The sequence below is a fragment of the Trachypithecus francoisi genome, unplaced genomic scaffold, assembly GCF_009764315.1.
Source record: "Trachypithecus francoisi isolate TF-2019V2 unplaced genomic scaffold, Tfra_2.0 Lachesis_group15, whole genome shotgun sequence".
Classification (NCBI taxonomy): Eukaryota; Metazoa; Chordata; class Mammalia; order Primates; family Cercopithecidae; genus Trachypithecus; species Trachypithecus francoisi.
In genome coordinates, this window is record NW_022681460.1 from 97,998,427 (window position 1) to 98,015,722 (window position 17,296).

Consider the following 17,296-nt stretch of genomic DNA (forward strand, 5'->3'; position numbering starts at 1 on the left):
ACTGCAGAGACTATAGCCTGCCCCCATGAGGCCCGTTCTCACCTCCTCAAGGGGCTGCTTGGGGTGACCAGGTCCAGACTGCCCTTGCCCACTTTGCAGGTGAGACCCTAGGAGGATCTAGAGTCCCAAGTGTGCAGGGGACAGTACCCGGGGGACTGTCACTGAGGTGAATGAGCGCAGCAGGCCAGGTGGCGACTTCTATGAACCAGTGACCCCACTGCGAGGCCCCATACAAAGCGGCAGCTGGTGGTCGCCAGTCACTGACATCTAGGGGCTCAGAGTGGTTTTTACCTACCAGTTTTTCAAAAATCTTCCAACCCCACCCTTCCCCTCTCTAAAAATTTAAACAATTTAAAAATCTTCATGAGGCCAAAGGCAACCCATAAGCAGGTCAGAGACGGCCACAAGGAGGCCCACGGCACAACTGTGAGTCCAGGGCCATGAAATGAGAAAGGCACCTCCTGCTCCCATAACTGGTGCCGGATTCTAACTGGGCCAGTGAACGTGGAGACTGGTCATCTGGCCAAGAACTCTCTTTAAGCCCGTTTTATAGCTGAAAGTTCCTTCTTCTAGCATTGAGCTGGCGGGACTTTTCCTTCTCAGGACAATAAAACTGCATTTCTGTCCTCGACCCCACCCATCTGGCACCTGCACCACAGCAAACTTCAGTTTTCCACCCAGTTCTCTTTTGTTCAGTGGAAAAAATGAGCTACAGTTCCCAGAAGAAAACGAGAACAGGGTTATTACTAAGAAGATGCTCTTTTTCAGAAAGGCAGTTGAAGGCAGTGGGGAAGGTCACATTGAGGGCGGAGTTGGGGCAGCCCCACTGCTACTCCCTCCTGCGGGACCACCCGGTCTAGAGAAGCAGCTACGCGCTGGCCCTCCCTGTTGGCTCTCAGAGGCACAAATCAGAGGTAGCAGCGTTTCCAAGAAGTCAGATTCAAATTCTAGGACAGTTAACATTTCCTGGAGGTGTGACCAAGAACCAAGAAGAGGTGATTTTGTGAAGGCCTTGCTTGCAGGCAGAAATAACCTGTCTTCTCTGTCTGTCTGCTCTGGGGGCTACAGGAAGGAGATGAAGGTCTGTCCCCCACCTCTCCCCACCCCACCATGCCCTAGACCTTAGTCCCTCCCCAGTGAAGAACGCCTTTACCACTGTGGGAGAGACAAAGGAGTATGAATGAATGACAGCACCCCAAGCTGACCCTGCCTGGGGCATCTCTTCTACACATGTGGCTCCTGCGGTGCTTTATTTAGCATGAGACTGTTCAGAATGTTTATTTTTGGCTCAGTTTTAGGGGACAGTTTTCACAAATAGAATGACAGCTATGATCTTCTCTCTAAGAAAAGAGCTTGGACAATCCACCATCAGGCATTCAGTTTCAAGAGCTTCACTATCCCTCGGTTCCATTCTGGGACCTCCCCTCCATTGGAAGACCCTCTCCTTTCATCAAAACATGACACAAGATGACAGTGACTCCCCACGGCGAGTCCCATTGGCAGTGCTGAGCCAGTGATGGGGGCCCAGTCAGGGTCCCTGAAGGAAAGAAATGTTACTCTCCAAACTGAGGAGACGTTACAAAGAGATTCTTTATAAGGGAAACTAACAAGGGAGGTGCTATGTATCAGGGCTGGCTACAGCCAGGAGCTGTCACCACCCTGGGGCCTGAAGGGGAGGGAGTAGTGTTCCCAGAACATGAAGACAGTAGCTGCAGCCACGGGACAGTGCAGCCCCACAGCAGCTGTGGCCCGGCTAGGGGGGCACAGCCAACCCATGGAAACCCTCATCTCATCTCCTCTGTCCTTCCTATCTCCTACTAGTTCTCCTCCTCCTTGGCCAAAGCAAAGAGAAGTCCTTGCTGATGAAGCCCACCAAGGTCAGCCCCTGTAGGCCCAGAGAAGAAAGGAGAGGGGTGGAGAGTGGATCTGGAGCTGGGGGTTGGGGGGCAGAAGAAACCCAACATATTTCATCTTGCTAATGCCCAACATGGAGACCGCAGGAGGAGGCACCAAAAGGGCGTGCGAGGCTGTGGATCTTCCACGCTGAGTCTCCACCTCCCACTGTCCCTGAGCAGCAGGGGAATCCCGAGGTTTGCTACTAAAATGCTGAACGACTGGGCAGATTGTTCAGCAGCTCTGGGTTCTGGTTTCCTTCCACGTCAAGTATAAGGGTGGAACCCAACAGGCCCTAAGGTGTGGCAGTCACAGTCAGCACTGCCGAAGAGGGAGGCCTACGTGTGGGCCCTCTCAATGCCACTCCGGAACTCTGTGGTCTCAGACCAGGGACGGAGCCTCTCCATGCCTCAGTGTCCTCACTTGCAAAGGAGGGGAGTGAGAGCACCTTCCCCAAAGGCTGCAGTTATGAGGAAACGCGGTCACGCATATAAAGTGTTGAACAAAATCCCAGGCACACACAAAACATGCAATCCCCTCTCCAGCTCTCACGTTCCCCAAGTTTGGGCCGTGTCTAAGGATTTTTACATGCCTTATACACCTGGACCTCCCTCGTGCTGCTATTTTTTGTGAAAGCAATTTTCTTCATTGAATGATCCCATTAACTAGAACCTGCAAACCCAGCCTGAACATTCTAGCATCGAAACCTTCTCTTTTAAGCTCCGCAGTACGCACAGCCCTGCCCCAAAACCCCACGGAGAAGATCGCTTCTGCTTCAAAGATCTTGGTGTGTGTGCTATTTATACCAAATGTTAGCGATGCCTCCTCGCTGAGCCTCCGGCTCGTAAGTCAATGCAAAACCAGCCACACTGCCTTGTCGCTCAGCGGCAGCACCACTGGCTTCTGCCTCCGTGCTTGAAGTGAATGGCGGAGGGGGTGCCCTGACAGAAGATGCGTGTGCTGGAAGGGAAATGAGACCATTGCCTCCCCAAGGCGCCACTGCTGTGCTCACCGTCTGCAGGGCAAACCCTGCCACAGCCTGGGGCCTCAGCTACTCATCCTAGAATCCACTCTGTATGGACAGCTGTTTCCAAGCCCATGTGCTGTGGATTGCCAAATGAGTGCTCTACAGCAAGCTAGATCTAATCTATATCCACATCTAATACATATCAAATCTCTGTATCAATAAATAGATACCAAATCTCTATGTCAATTCTTTCTGTCAAATCTGTCTATATCTAATCTCTAATCTTCTTTTTTTTTTTAAATAGAATTTTGCTCTTGTTGCCCAGACTGGAGTGCAATGGCATGATCTCAGCTCATGGCAACCTCCACCTCCTGGGTTCAAGCAATTCTCCTGCCTCAGCCTCCTGAGTAGCTGGGATTACAGGCATGTGCCACCACGCCAGGCTAATTTTGCATTTTTAGTAGAGATGGGGTTTCTCCATGTTGGTCAGGCTGGTCTCGAACTCCTGACCTCTGGTGATCCGCCCACCTCAGCCTCCCAAAGTGCTGGGATTACAGGCGTGAGCCACCGCGCCCGGCCTCTAATCTCTTTCTATATCTTATTGTTATCTATATCTATCTTGCAACACAGCAGTGAAGTCTCCTTCACTCCTAATATTTCCTGTGTCACCTGGCTCTAGTTCAGGTTCTATCTCTTACTGACTATACAACTTTTAAAAGGAAACTTGGTCTCTCTGGCTTTAGCGGGCTCCTCTGTAAAATGGGGTTAAGGTTAGTATCTCCAGGGTTTATTTCCCAATATACGAAAGCTAAACTGCTAGGTTCAAAGGTTCAAATCTTGCTGCCTTTGCTACCTGTTGGGCAAGTAACTTAACCTCTTTGAGCCTCAGTTTCTCATCTATAAAACGGGGATGACAGTAATACCTCTCATATCAGACAGCTGTAAAACGCAAATGAGCAAATCCACGTAAAGAACTTAACTTAGAAGAGTGCCACGCGTGCAGTATAAATGCTTAATTCATGTCATGTAAAAGTGCTAAATGTATGAATCCATGTCCAATGTACACTTCCCATCTCAATGAAACATCTATTCCGTGTATGTAATCATTATTGACAAGAGCGATCTTTTTTTGGCGGGGGGATAGGAGTCTTACTCTGTCACCCAGGCTGGAGTGCAGTGGCGCAATCTCGGCTCACTGCAAGCTCCGCCTCCCGGGTTCACGTCATTCTCCAGACTCAGCCTCCCGAGTACCTGGGACTACAGGCGCCCACCACCACGCCTGGCTAATTTTTTTGTATTTTTAGTAGAGACGGGGGGAGGTCTCACCGTGTCAGCCAGAATGGTCTCGATCTCCTGACCTCGTGATCCATCTGCCTCAGCCTCCCAAAGTCTTGGGATTACAGGCGTGAGCCACCACGCCTGGCCAAGAGTGATCATTTTAAGTGTTCTGAGTGAAGGGCTTAAATTCAAACTTTAAATGTCCTGGGTGAAGTCCACTCCCAACAAGAAGAGAGGAATGGTGATCTCAACACGATCTATTTTTTGAAATGGTGCGTGTGGCTGCACTTTGGGGAACTTGCTGGCTATTTGTGGAATGTTGTTTCACATCATTGACCCTGAGTCATACAGACTAAAAAGGATCCCGTGGTCAGGGGACTGCAGATCCTCCCGGAGAACGACTCCATGCTCTGAGTCCAGACTCCCTGTCCGCTGAGCCAAGTCTCTGCCCAGGCAGTGGTCTGGCTGGTCACCTCCCTGCCCCACCAGGACTAAATAGAGACGCAGCAAATCAGAGCCAGAGGAAAACATTACAGTAAAACGATCCGGTCCCTCCCCAAACTAGCCTTCTCTGCCCCAGAGAGGTTCTTCTGCCACAAGGAGGCTGACGGGGAAAAAAACAGATGGGCTGAGACGCAATTTAGTCTCACCATCCTCTCAACAGATGCTGGGCACCATAAGAATTAATGGGCTGGAGACTCAGGTAAGAGCCATTCAGAAGCTCCCTGATTACTCCAAAAACCACTCTCTGCGGAGAAAAAGGTTAATCGAAGCCCAGAGCTGGAAGAGCGGAGAGGAGACAGCAATTGCTTTAATCCCGGGAGTGGGAAAGAGCTTCACAAGAAAGAAGTTTGCACAAATGAGCCTGTGGTCTATCCCTGAAAGAACCAGGCCTAAATATCAAGATATTTGAATGACCTTCTTCAGTCCAGAAACCTTGGCAAACCCCTCTCCAAACCCCAGCCAAGTAGCTGGATTAAGAAAAAAAAAAAATTTTTTTAAAACTCTGCACGTTTTCTGCACTATTAAGCCATAAATCTCTTAGGAAGCCATCTCCTGATGAGGTTTCTTCTCCCATAACGATCCAACAGGATCCAGTTTTTACACATATGATGCACATGTTCCTGCGAATCGTGGGTTATTGTATACCTAGAGCCAGTCATGTCAATGCAGGCCTGGACACATTAGAAGATGAATATGTCGGCCAGGCACAGTGGGTCACGCCTGTAATCCCAGCACCTTTGGAAGCCAAGATGGACGGATCACAAGGTCAGGAGTTCGAGATCAGCCTGGCCAACATGGTGAAACCTCATTTCTACTAAAAATACAAAAACCAGGCAGGTGTGGTGGCACGTGCCTGTAATCCCAGCTACTCAGGAGACTGAGGCAGGAGAACTGCTTGAACCTGGGAGGCAGAGGTTGCGGTGAGCCGAGATCATAGCATTGCATTCTGGCCTGGGTGACAGAGCAAGACTCTGTCTCAAAAAAAAAAAAAAAAAAAAAGATGAATGTGTCACGACCGCAGCCTACAGCTGGCTAAAGTCTGAACTTAAACCAGAAAGGGTGATGTTTGAACATAAACAAGAGAACAAACAGGAAGTCACAATTGTATGGCTGGAAGTGTCTTTGTAAAATAAACTGTCCTCAGAACAAACGAGGTTACTCCAGGGTTTCCTAACCTTGCCACTACTGACATTTGAGGCTTTTTTTCTTTTAGTAGGAGGGGGTGCTTTCCTGTGCATTATAGGATGTTTAGTAGCATCCCTGATCTCTACCCACATGCCAGTAGCATCCTTCACCCCAAAGTTATGACAATCACAAATGTTGGTACAGTGGCTCATGCCTGTAATTCCAGCACTTGGCGAGGCTGAGGCAGGTGGACTGCTTGAGCCCAGAAATTCAAGACCAGCCAGGACAACATAGCGAAATCCCCACTCTACAAAAATTACAAAAATTAGCATGCACCTGTAGTCCCAACTACTCGGGAGGCTGAGACGGGCGCCCAGGAGGTTGAAGCTGCAGTGAGCTGAGATGGAGTCACCGCACTCCAGCCTGGTTAACAGAGTGACAGAGCAAGACTGTCTCTCAAAAATAAAAGGAAAAAGTCTCAGGTGATTGGCAAATGTCTCCTTGGTGGTCAAAATTGACCTAGTTGAGAACTTCTGGTTTATACTGAAGTTTAAGTTCAGCTGAACATCAGTGAGCTAATTAGCTATTAGCCAAATTTCAGACATCAGCCCCTAGCTCAGCATAACACTGCTAAGACCTAAAGTTCCTTCAGCCTGCCAAATGCTCACATCAGACATTAGTTCGACTGGATGGCCTTGAATTTAAGCCTCTCTCCTTCTCTCCTACCTCCTTAGTCCTTTTCTTTCTCCCCTGCCTGATTAAGTAATTCTTTATTCATCTTGACATTATAATGACACAAAAGCATTGAAGGAGCAAACGCCTTAATTGAATCTAAGAAAAACTGGCATTGTTTTTTATAGGAATCCAGACATACTATGCAAAAAAGTTCAGAACTGACATTGGGGTCTTTTTGCAAGGTTAACTCTTAACTATAAGCTCTTCAGCACATCTCACCTCCTGGGTTCAGAAGCTCAAACCTCACCTCTCCAGCTCTGATTCCCCACTACCTGGGAGATTTTACAACCACGTCCACTTTACCCGGTCACTCTCTTACAAACATGTTTGTCTTATTTCCACCCACTTATTACTATCTGAAGTTACAGATGCATTTATTAACATCTTTTTGTATCTTTTTCATCTGACTCGCCTAGAATAGATGCTTCCTAGGTAAGGAACCTTCTGTTTTTCTCTCTGCTGTATCTTTGGCATTTAGCACAAGGCCTGGCCTCCACATGGCCCAACAGCGATTTATAGAATAAGGAAATAGATGAATCCTTTTACATAGATATAATTTCTCAAGTGTTAACTTCCATTCACATCCACTACTCATTTTCTACAGCAGCCTTGTTCACAATAATCACGGCCTCCGCATCATCTTTAAATCATGTGAATGTCATTTCCTTCCCTCTACCCCCAGTTAGCTGATCAAAGAAAGTCAAGTAACTGGTTGGTTTCGAAAAACGAGAAGTTGGGAGTTTTCCTCCTGAGGCCTTTGATCTCCAGGTCCTGAGGGGGATCTCAGCATAACTGATGACCTGCTCCCCCTCTAACTCTAGCCGAGTTCACAAATGCCCAGATTGACAAATCTTGACTCAAAAGAGCTCCTTTTATTACATCTCCCAAGGTGTCTCAGTGTTTGAGTGGAGGCCATTAGCTAATTGACAGAGAGCCTCTTGAGGGTCGGGGGAGTAGGGGCAGGAGGAGGCAGAGATGCTAAAATTAAATGACACAAGACCTTGCCAATTGGAGTGGATTCAGAAATGATCAACTGTCTTGGGGATCGATGAGAAAGAGAGAATCAAGTAATAAGGATTCAAATTTATCAAAACACTATTGATGCGCAGGGACGTGTTTCGCTTTTGTTCTTTCAAAATAAATTTTCATTTGGGTCCATTGCTCAAACCATTTTACCACCAAGTCCTCTGACAAACTGTCAAAGACAAGACTGTGCAAAGCACTGTATCTTTTTATCCATCTACCCATCATGCATCTCTCTACCCATCTATCTAAGGACATCTGTGGATAGTTGTGCTAAGCACTGTCTATCTGTCCATCTGTCTATCTATGGACGTTGGATTGCATATACCAAGCCCATTTCTCCAGCTTTGCCTGAATGTTAGCAAATCTTTCCACTAGTCAGGGCAACTTTATTTTCTTTGAAAATAGGAAAGCAGCTGAGAAGATAAGATTCTGAGGCCATGCAACCCTGAGTCTAATGTCCACCAATACTATCTGCTTCCTGTGTGACCCTGGGCAAGTTACTTAGCCTCTCTGACCCTTAGGTACCTCATGTGGTACCTCAGTTAACACCTGTGTAACTATGGCATTTGAGGATAAAATGAGAGAAGCCAGTGCTTGGCAAATGGTAACTGTTAGTAAGAATGGGGATAAGAATAATGCCACCAAGCCACTCACTGAACTCCTTTTTTTTTCATTTCTAGGTCACCTGATCTCCTGGCAATCACCATCTGGAGACCAGGGGAGCATTCACCACCACAAGTTGGGGCTTCCTTGGTGCCTCCCCAGGGGCAGCCTGCTGAGGAGGGAACCTGACACCAGGGATGTAAACCTTCCTCGGCTTCCTCATTCTATTAATCTGGCCGTTAAGCACAGAGTCCTGCTGACGCCAACAGATGCAACGCTCTGCTGTGCTAACGACAAAGAGCATTAGAGGAGTCCTCAGCAGCCAATCAATCCATCTCCCCCAACTCAGAACAGCTGCACAGGGACAGATGAACCAAGCAATGGCTGAGGACCGTTGCAATTCACACGAGGGAGAGAGGGATGCATGAAGGAAAGGGCCCCTGCACAGCCCAGTGTTCTAATGCAGGCCAGGTCTTGGGCAAGCAAAGCAGCTGATGCATTGTGCAAGGACACAGCGCTTGGTGAAACCTAACAGGCAGGCTAACCTGTGACAGCTGGGCTCAAGGATGGAGCAGGCAATGCGGTCCTTAGAAGCCAAGTGCACTGGGGGAAAAGTGGGAAGTGACCCAGGGCTCAGGGCACATCTGTCACCTAACCTCTGCAGAGTTGGTTCTTCCAAGGTTGGCCACATCTGCCATCTTGTTCACGGCATATGGGTAACATTTGAGGCACTACTTCCTGCCAGAAAGGGACCTGACCTCCTTGTCTGACCTGCCTGCAGGCAGCTGAAGAGGATCCCATCATTCATCTCGCAATGGGCTGAGGCCCAGCACAAAGTCAGATCTGGCCACAGGTTTGTGCCAACAGTCACAAAGAAACATTTGCACTTTGGTTGGGTTCCAACATCTCTTTAACATGGGAAATCAGAACTCGGGGAGCGACAACAATATTCCCAGGCTCCCCAAAGACAGGGAACCAAATGAGACTGATGGAGCATTGTTTGCAGACAAATTGAAGCTCTTCCCCAGTGGCGCAGCACAAATTCTGAGAGTCTACCTTGTGCCCCTGCTGGCTGCAGATGGAGGCTCAGGTCCCTTGGGCTAACAGATTGGATTTTAAGAGTGGTCACTGTATAAGGAGCTGCTGCTGGAAGCCTCAGGTGCTGGCCAAAGCCATTGGTCTGCAACTCCTCTTTCCCAAGTGGGTTTTGAAGGACTGATGGGGTGGTGTCCAGAGTGAAGGGTACATCAAGGTCAAAGACAGAACCATCCAGGGGTGCAGCTGTTTCCCTTCCAGGAGATAAGATTTGACTTCCAGAGTTCGGGACACAGATGTCTGCCCATGGGTCTTCCTAAGTCTAATAGGCTATCCTTCTGGGGAAGGATAAGGAAGAGTAGGACCATCATTTTAAAAACACCCTGGAAGATCTCTCATAGTCCATGGGGTAGACTGTGGAGAGACACATTTCCCAAAGGATAGCACACACATCTCTGATAGGCAGTTTAGGTGACATCAGAGGGCACCTAAAGGAACATTATTTTCACAGTTTAATATTTATTTTAATGTGGTGCAAAAAAATATATAACTAGCACTTCAAACTTGTGGTTCCACGAATATTATTGCTCGAGACAGTGTTTCTCAATCTCGGCACCATTATTATTTAGGGCTGGATCATTCTTTTTTGAGACGGAGTCTCACTCTGTCACCCAGGCTGCAGGGCAGTGGCTCAATGTCGGCTCACTACAGCCTCTACCTCCTGGGTTCAAGTGATTCTCCTGCCTCAGCCTCCCATGTAGCTGGGATTATGAGCACATACCAGCAAGCCTGGCTACGTTTTGTATTTTTTTTCAGTAGAGATGGGGTTTCACCATGTTGGCCATGCTGGTCTCGAACTCCTAGCCTCAAGTGATCTGCCTACCTCGGCCTCCCAAAGTGCTGAGACACAGGCCTGAGCCACTGTGCCAGGCCCAGGACCAGATAATTCTTTCCAGTGGGGAGCTGGCCTGTGTGTTGTAAGAGATTTAACAGAAACCTGGATCTCTACGTACTAGATGCCAGTCGTAAACCCCCCAATGAGACCACCACCAAATGTCTTCAGATGTTGCCAAATAACCACTGGGAATCAAAACCACTCCCTGGTTTAGACCCATTGGATTAAGGTAAGTCTATTTCTGAAAGTAAAGTGAGTTACGTTAAGGAAAAATGTATTTTTAGGTGACTTTATGGAATAGATGAAATTCACATGAGGCAAATGTGGTCAAGGTGGTAAGTACAGACAAAACCAAGCCAGAGAGCAGCCAAACAGGCAGAGGAAACGGAATCCTTTTCCTCCTCAAAGCTGCACCTTCTATACCTCCCTGTTGGCCCTGCTGCCTGGTCAGTCCTGGGGCCCATATGGCTACACATGTGTGCCAGAGAATGCTAGGACAGAAAAGCACAGGGAAACCCTGAAGATCTGCTGGCCTTCCCCAGCAGGGAGGAAGCAAGGAGGGTCTCCTCATTCCTCTTAGGAGGACCCAAGCAGAGACACCAAGGAGAGGGCAAGGACCCAAGGTGAAGGGGGCAAACGCCAGGGGAGCAGGTGGTCTTTTCCAGTGCACCCCAGAAACCCCTGGAACTCCCAAGCTGTCATTCAACCTTGAAAGGTTCCAACAGGTTTGACTGTGTCTGACACTTGCAAACTATTCCCTGTGGGGCTCTGAACGAGGCCCGTCCTGTCTATCTTCTCTCTGGCCTGTCAGCCAAACTCAAAGAGCTAAGGAAATAATCAGTCCAAAGATAAGAAACATCCCCTTCAAATCCAGCAGGCATGGTAACAGTTCTATTGGTTTAAAATGCTACCACTCACAAGCACTTAGCACATACCCCAGACTTTATAAACATCATTTCCTGTAATCCTCAACCACAACCCTGCAAAGTGGACACTACCATTGGGATGATATTTCAGATGGAAAGACACTGGCTTAGACATTATGTGGCCCCACAAACGTCGCAGGGTAGAAGACACAGAAGTGGAATTCCACCTGGCTCTGTTGAACTCCAAGGCCTACACTCATAGCTGCTGCACTGTCGTATCTCCCAGGAAGGCAGAAAGCAGACAGTCAGGACCGTGCCCTGCCTTACAAGACCCACCGGTCATCCTCCTCTCCACACGGAAACACCACTGCAATCATGATTCCTCAGAATGGCCTAACACACAAGCACATGAAAGGATGCAACTTCCCTCCATCTGCTGCCCTCACTGCCAAGGAAAAAAAGTCCTCCAAGTTCAGGCATCAAAGAGCAGCATCTTCCCGCTTCATGGCTCCCCTCTGTCTCCTCTCTCCTTTGCATGAACCTCCGCATAATGGTTGGGCAGGAGCGAAGGACAGAGGAAAACTCGAAAGAAATGATTATGGTTCTTGTCACAGGTGGGAGGGTCCTCAGACACCTGGGTGTGAATGTGTACACATGTACACCCGCACCACTGCACACACGTGTACACTAGCTGCCAGTGTGGATACACACATGTGCAGGCACACACACATCCAAATGGGACAAGGGGCAGCCACGGGCCTGTCCAGCCTTTCGGAGCCAGGGGACAAGTCCCCTCGAGAGCTGGAATATCAAGGCTGAGATAAGTGGCCAAGACAGGAAAGGTACTCACCTGAGTCTCCAGGGTAATGAGCGGACTCGGATGTGGCTCCTGTGGGATGAAAGGAGAAAATGCACGTGAGGAGTGGAAAAAAGTTAACCTCTACCCCAGCATCATTTTCTTTCTGGTTTTTTGTTTGTTTGTTTTTTAAAGAGACAGGGTCTTGCTTTGTTGCCCAGGCTGGAGGGCAGTGGTGTGATCATAGCTCACTGCAGCCTCGACCTCCAGGGCTCAAGTGATCCTCCCACCTCAGCCTCCCAAGTAGCTATGACTACAGACATGCACTATCATGCCAGGCTTTTTCTTTTTTTAAAATTATTTTTGTAGAGACGGGGTCTCACTATGTTGCCCAGGCTTTTCTCCAACACTTTGGCCTCAACGATCCTCCCACTTCGGCCACCCAAAGAGCTGGGATTATAAGCATGAGTCACCATGCCACGCTCCCAGCATCATTTTCAAACAAAGCTTGATTTCCTCAGTGCTCAAGCCACCCCATGGGGAGGGCAGCCCAATCTGCGTCCTCTATTCTACAGAGACGTCAGGACAGCATGGCCCAGTCTGCACGCCGCCCCAACACTTCCTCTCATGCCCAAGTGATGAAGGAGGCTCAAGTTTTTGTGAAGGAAACACCCACATGGAGATCACACAAAACAACAAAATGTAAAGAAAAAAGAAACAAGGCACCCTTGTCAAACAGCTCAACGTGCATCCACACCCTCCATTCGGAGGAGAGTTTGGCTCTGTAAGAGGATTAGGAATAAACCAGAAAGAATATAAAGTCCTGACTAGGGGCAAGGCCATCATCAATTTGTGTCTGATCTTGGAAAGAATGAGGGAAGGAATGAGAGTGAGCAGCTTAATTTCTGGTTTGAGTAGCACATTCCAATGGGCTGGGGAAGGTCTTTTTTTAGGATACAGAAGGCCAGAGAAATGTCCTATTCATTCACTCTCTACAAAAGCCGATTGACTGGGAATGCTTGGTGGTACTGTCTCGGGTCATTAAGCATGAACCCTTTGGGTTGGAGGAGAGACACGGTGGGTACAGGAGGAGGAAAAGACTGATGGGAGGAGGTGGTGGTGTCCAGTGAGTGGTTTCCAAAGAAAACAGGAAACCCAGCATATGAAGGCTATTTCTGTCTACACCATGTCTGCTCTGAAATTAATCACCTTGGATTTATAATTCTGGGAAAAACAACCTTAAGCTTCCTCCTACAGAGAATGGGCATGATTTCAGGGCCCTGAAGTACACCCAGTTTGAAGCTTCGCTTTCTCTTAGCAGATTTTCCACCACAGGGTTTAAGAAAGCCATGCAAATTAGCACCAGCCCACTGTCTCATAATGTGAACAAGAAGGAAATTCAGGGAAATCGGAACATTCTAAACCCCTCCTCTAGGTGAGCTGCCATTCACTGTCGTGATGACTGTTCTATAATATCTTTGTAATGATGCCCAATTCTGAGGGGTGTAAGAGGCACGATCTCAGAAACATGGTGAGCTCTGCTCCACTCTGTCCTTTAGGAAGAAGAATTCGTCGTCCCCCAACTCCAATTCTGAGTCCAACTTCCAGTAATTCTCCACTGGTGTAACTGAAAGGAAACTGCCAAGAGAACATCCCACATTAATTCTCACATTCCCCCAGGCACTGAGTCTTCCTCATACCCAAGAAAACATTGAGGAAACATGTTCTCACTGTCTCCCCACATTGCAGCCTTGACCTATACAGGAATCTGGAGAAGTCATGGAGGAGCTGTTTGGGGCCTGTCTCTTCAAATCCTTACTGATTTCTTCCCAGGGGTGAAGAAGTGACAGCTAGGATTGGTAAAACCCAACATTCGTAGAGCAACGTTTTTTTGATCAGGCAGGTTTTGTATCACTCATATGCAAAAAGAGTCTACTCTGTACTTCCTGTTTTCCTGTGTCAAGCAAGCAATTGGGGCAGGACCCATTTTTGTCTTTGGGAAGCAAGACCATCCTCCTGGTCTGTGGGTGGCAGCGTGAGTCAGACCTGGTATGTGCCTAGTGGGTGAGAGCATGCAACATCTGCTATTCAGGTCAGAGTAGTCTGGGTCTGTCTGTCTGTCCATTCAGATCTTACCACCTCGATTTTGATTTTAAGATAAGAAGCTGCATCTCAGCCTCGAAATTAGCCTCAATCCCCAAGCCAAGTCCTAGCAAAGCACCAGACTGGGGTGTTGGGTGCATGCCCAGATTAATTAAGCTGTACTTCACAGACCATTTGGCTATTGTCTGAGACTTATGCTTCATTGCTTAGAATCTCCACAAGGTTGAAGAGGGGAGAATGCCATCCTGAACCCCGAAAAGCAGCTCCAATGGACAAGATTTTCCTTTGGAAGTCACAGGGAATCTCTGTCAACTGTGTTGACAAAACCAAGAGCCTGATTTCTAGACACAGTGAAGCATCAACTCTCTATTTGATGTTCCAAAATCAGAGACCTTATCAGTGCATGGTCAGGGATCCAAGATTAAGAAGATTCTGGAAAGCAAAAGCACAAATGCTATCTATTTAGCATCTTAATTAACTAACCGGGAAGAAGATAAAGTCCTTATAAGTGGCCACATCATTAATACTCAGGATTCACTTGCCAACATTATTAGGCTCTCCTCCCTCTGTGCGCACTGGAAATGGAAGACTCTCCCTAAAGAGCCTCAGTCCAGAGGATTCAAGGTATGACTATATATCTGTGAGGTCTTGCTTTCCACAACATCCTCCTTAATTGGAAAGGCTAACGAAGTGGAACCAGGTCAATGACGCTGTCTGCCTAATCCATCGTATCTGTCTAAATTGGGACTCTTTGGTTTACAGTAGAGTAAATTCCTGTCCATCAGAGGAAAGCCTCCTAGAGACCAAAGGGGAATTTGCAATGTGTGTGGCACGCTACGGTGGAGTGCTTTTAGAATCTTAATGCAGGTACCATGGAACTGCCCACAACAAGGAAAGCCCTTCCATGTCATCTATCGCAACGACTCAGTTGGGGAAGCGAAATGGGGAACTAGGTGCACTGAATTGGCGGGTCTTATTCATCACAGCTCCTAGATCCACGCCCTCTGGTCATGTGACTTGGCAGTTCTTTGCTGTGTGCTTCTCCATCCCTTAAGCTTGGGTTTGCCCATGTGACTGCTTTCCTCAATGGGAGGTTAGTAGATGTGGCATAAGCCAAAGCTTGAAATATGCTTAGGTGATGAAGTGTGGCCTACTGTGTTTTTGCTATTACCACAAGAGATCACATCCCCAGTACCCTGCTGGTCCAAGGAGGATGACAGACACATGAAACAGACCTGTACACAATCTGCAGCCTGAAGCCACGCCCAGCCTAGATCAGCCGACCCCCTGCCAACACACAGAAAATATATGCTTGCTGTTTCAAGCCACTGAGTTTTGAAGTCATTTGTTATACAGCATTATTCTGGCAGTAACTGATATACTTTCTTTTTCCTTTTTTTTTTTTTTGAGACGGAGTCTAGCTCTGTCTCCCAGTCACCCAAGCTGGAGTGCAGTGGTGCGATCTCCGCTCACTGCAAGCTCTGCCTGCAGGGCTCATGCCATTCTCCTGCCTCAGCCTCCCGAATAGCTGTGACTATAGGTGCCTGCCACCACGCCCGGCTAATTTTTTTGTATTTTTAGTAGAGACAGGGTTTCGCCATGCTAGCCAGGATGGTCTCGATCTCCCGACCTCGTGATCCACCTGCCTCTGCCTCCCAAAGTGCTGGGATCACAGGCGTGAGCCACCGTGCCCGGCCAGTAACTGATATACTTTCTAAACACTGACCTCAATAGATCAAAAAGTGATCACAATAGATCTCAACAGATCACAAACACTCACAGACTCAGAACCTAAATACTACTCATGCTCTTTCTCTCAGTCTGCAAATGCATCCCAGGAACCTGAAATCACTACAGCTAATAGCGATCATTTATAGAGGGTCTCCTAGGTGCCAGGCCCTGTGTGCTAGCTATACCATTACAAGCAAGGAAATAAGTGACCATCAGGATCTTGCATGCCTCTGAACTAGCCTTCAATCCTGTGTGCCCAATATACCAGTCCTTCTGAATTTATTATTTAGATACCATCACAACATGACAGGAAATGATTACTTAGAATCCTTTTGCCCGGAAATACATATAGTTTTCATTCCTTTGGTTTATTCTTAACTTTGTCCTATGGGCATATTACTTGACTGAGGTTCTAAACAGTTGAATACTAGCAATAAATGATATTTGTTAAGTTCTCACTATGTTCCAGGCACTGGGCTTAACTTTTATGCCTGTATCATTTCGTTTACCCCTGTAATAACCCTAAGAGGTAGATATTATAATGACCACTATCATTAGTATAGAGATGGAGAAACTGATGACCAAAGAGACTGGTAACCTGTCCGAGCCACACAGATGCTGTTGAAAGCCTGGATTTGATCCCAGCATCTTACACTGGAAAACTCTGGGTTCCACTCTTTTACAAGAGCTTTGTTGGAAAATACATTATTACTTTGGACAAAGTAATCCTGCAATTTTTGGATAATGTCTATCAAAATCAAGAATACTTATAGCAAATAAGCAGTACCACCTTAACAAATACCGGAATCTTTTTTTTTTTTTTACCATCTGTCTTTTTTAAGAAGGTAGTGGACATGGCTGATAGAAATTAGCACACATATCATGACTAAAAACAAAACAGTCACTTTGCCACAGCAAGGAACCCTGTAAAGTTAGCTAAATCAATCCACACGTGTTTACTAAGTTCCGATTCAGTAGCTAGCTCTATGCCTGGCAGGCACCATGAGGGAGACAGAAATGAGTTCAAAGTGACTCTGTGTACACCGCTATTCCCAAAGCTAACTGTTTAAATAAGAGGCAGGAGCCTGATTACAGGTCTTAGAGCAATGAAACTTGTCTACACCTCAAAAGTCTCGCTTGTAAGACCAAGAAGCCAGGATTAAGGCCGAAGGCGTAATTTTAATAAGCAATTAAGCCCCAACAAAGAAAGCAGAGAGAGGAGGAAGAATTTGTTCATTATCATTCCACGCATGCATCAAACCTATCTGGCTCTCCTAGCAGATTCTGAGCCCTGAGCTAAGCCTCAGCCATTATAAAGGGTGTTCTCTTCCTTTGCTTTAAGGATGTTCGGAAGACAGCACTTGCTCTCGGGTGTTATGCAATGACATTGGTATAGGGATAATGATCCTGGTATACTCACGCCTTCAGAGCCAGATGTCTCCGTGAGGCCCACCAAATCAATGACATAGACAATGGATATTCACATGCCACCTTCTCCCAGAGACGCTCCCAGGGAACACTTCAGAAGGTTGGCTTGGTGCTTTCTCTCCCCAAGAGCCCTCTAATTAAGGCCAGAACTGGGAATCTTCCACCATCAAAAGATGGTGTCTCACTGTCACTCAACATCCAACCACCAGATAACTTGGAAAATCTAAGAAACTCTTCTTGGGATCGCAGATCACAGCAAATGAAAACTCACTCACGACTCGAGCCTGCTGGAGAACATCCAGCTCTAGCCA

General features: G+C 47.4%; 1 protein-coding gene across 2 annotated transcripts in view; it reads right to left on the bottom strand.

Moving 5' to 3' along the window:
- XYLT1 (xylosyltransferase 1) overlaps positions 1 to 17,296 on the bottom strand; it is a 375,752-nt gene that overhangs the window by 247,093 nt on the left and 111,363 nt on the right. The window contains exon 2 of one of the 2 annotated variants that reach the window (XM_033235621.1): positions 11,778 to 11,816. The exons of the other annotated variant lie outside the window; for it this stretch is intronic. Coding sequence (XP_033091512.1) covers positions 11,778 to 11,816 — 39 coding nt within the window. The remainder of the gene's footprint in view (positions 1 to 11,777; positions 11,817 to 17,296) is intronic. 2 annotated transcript variants of the gene reach the window in all.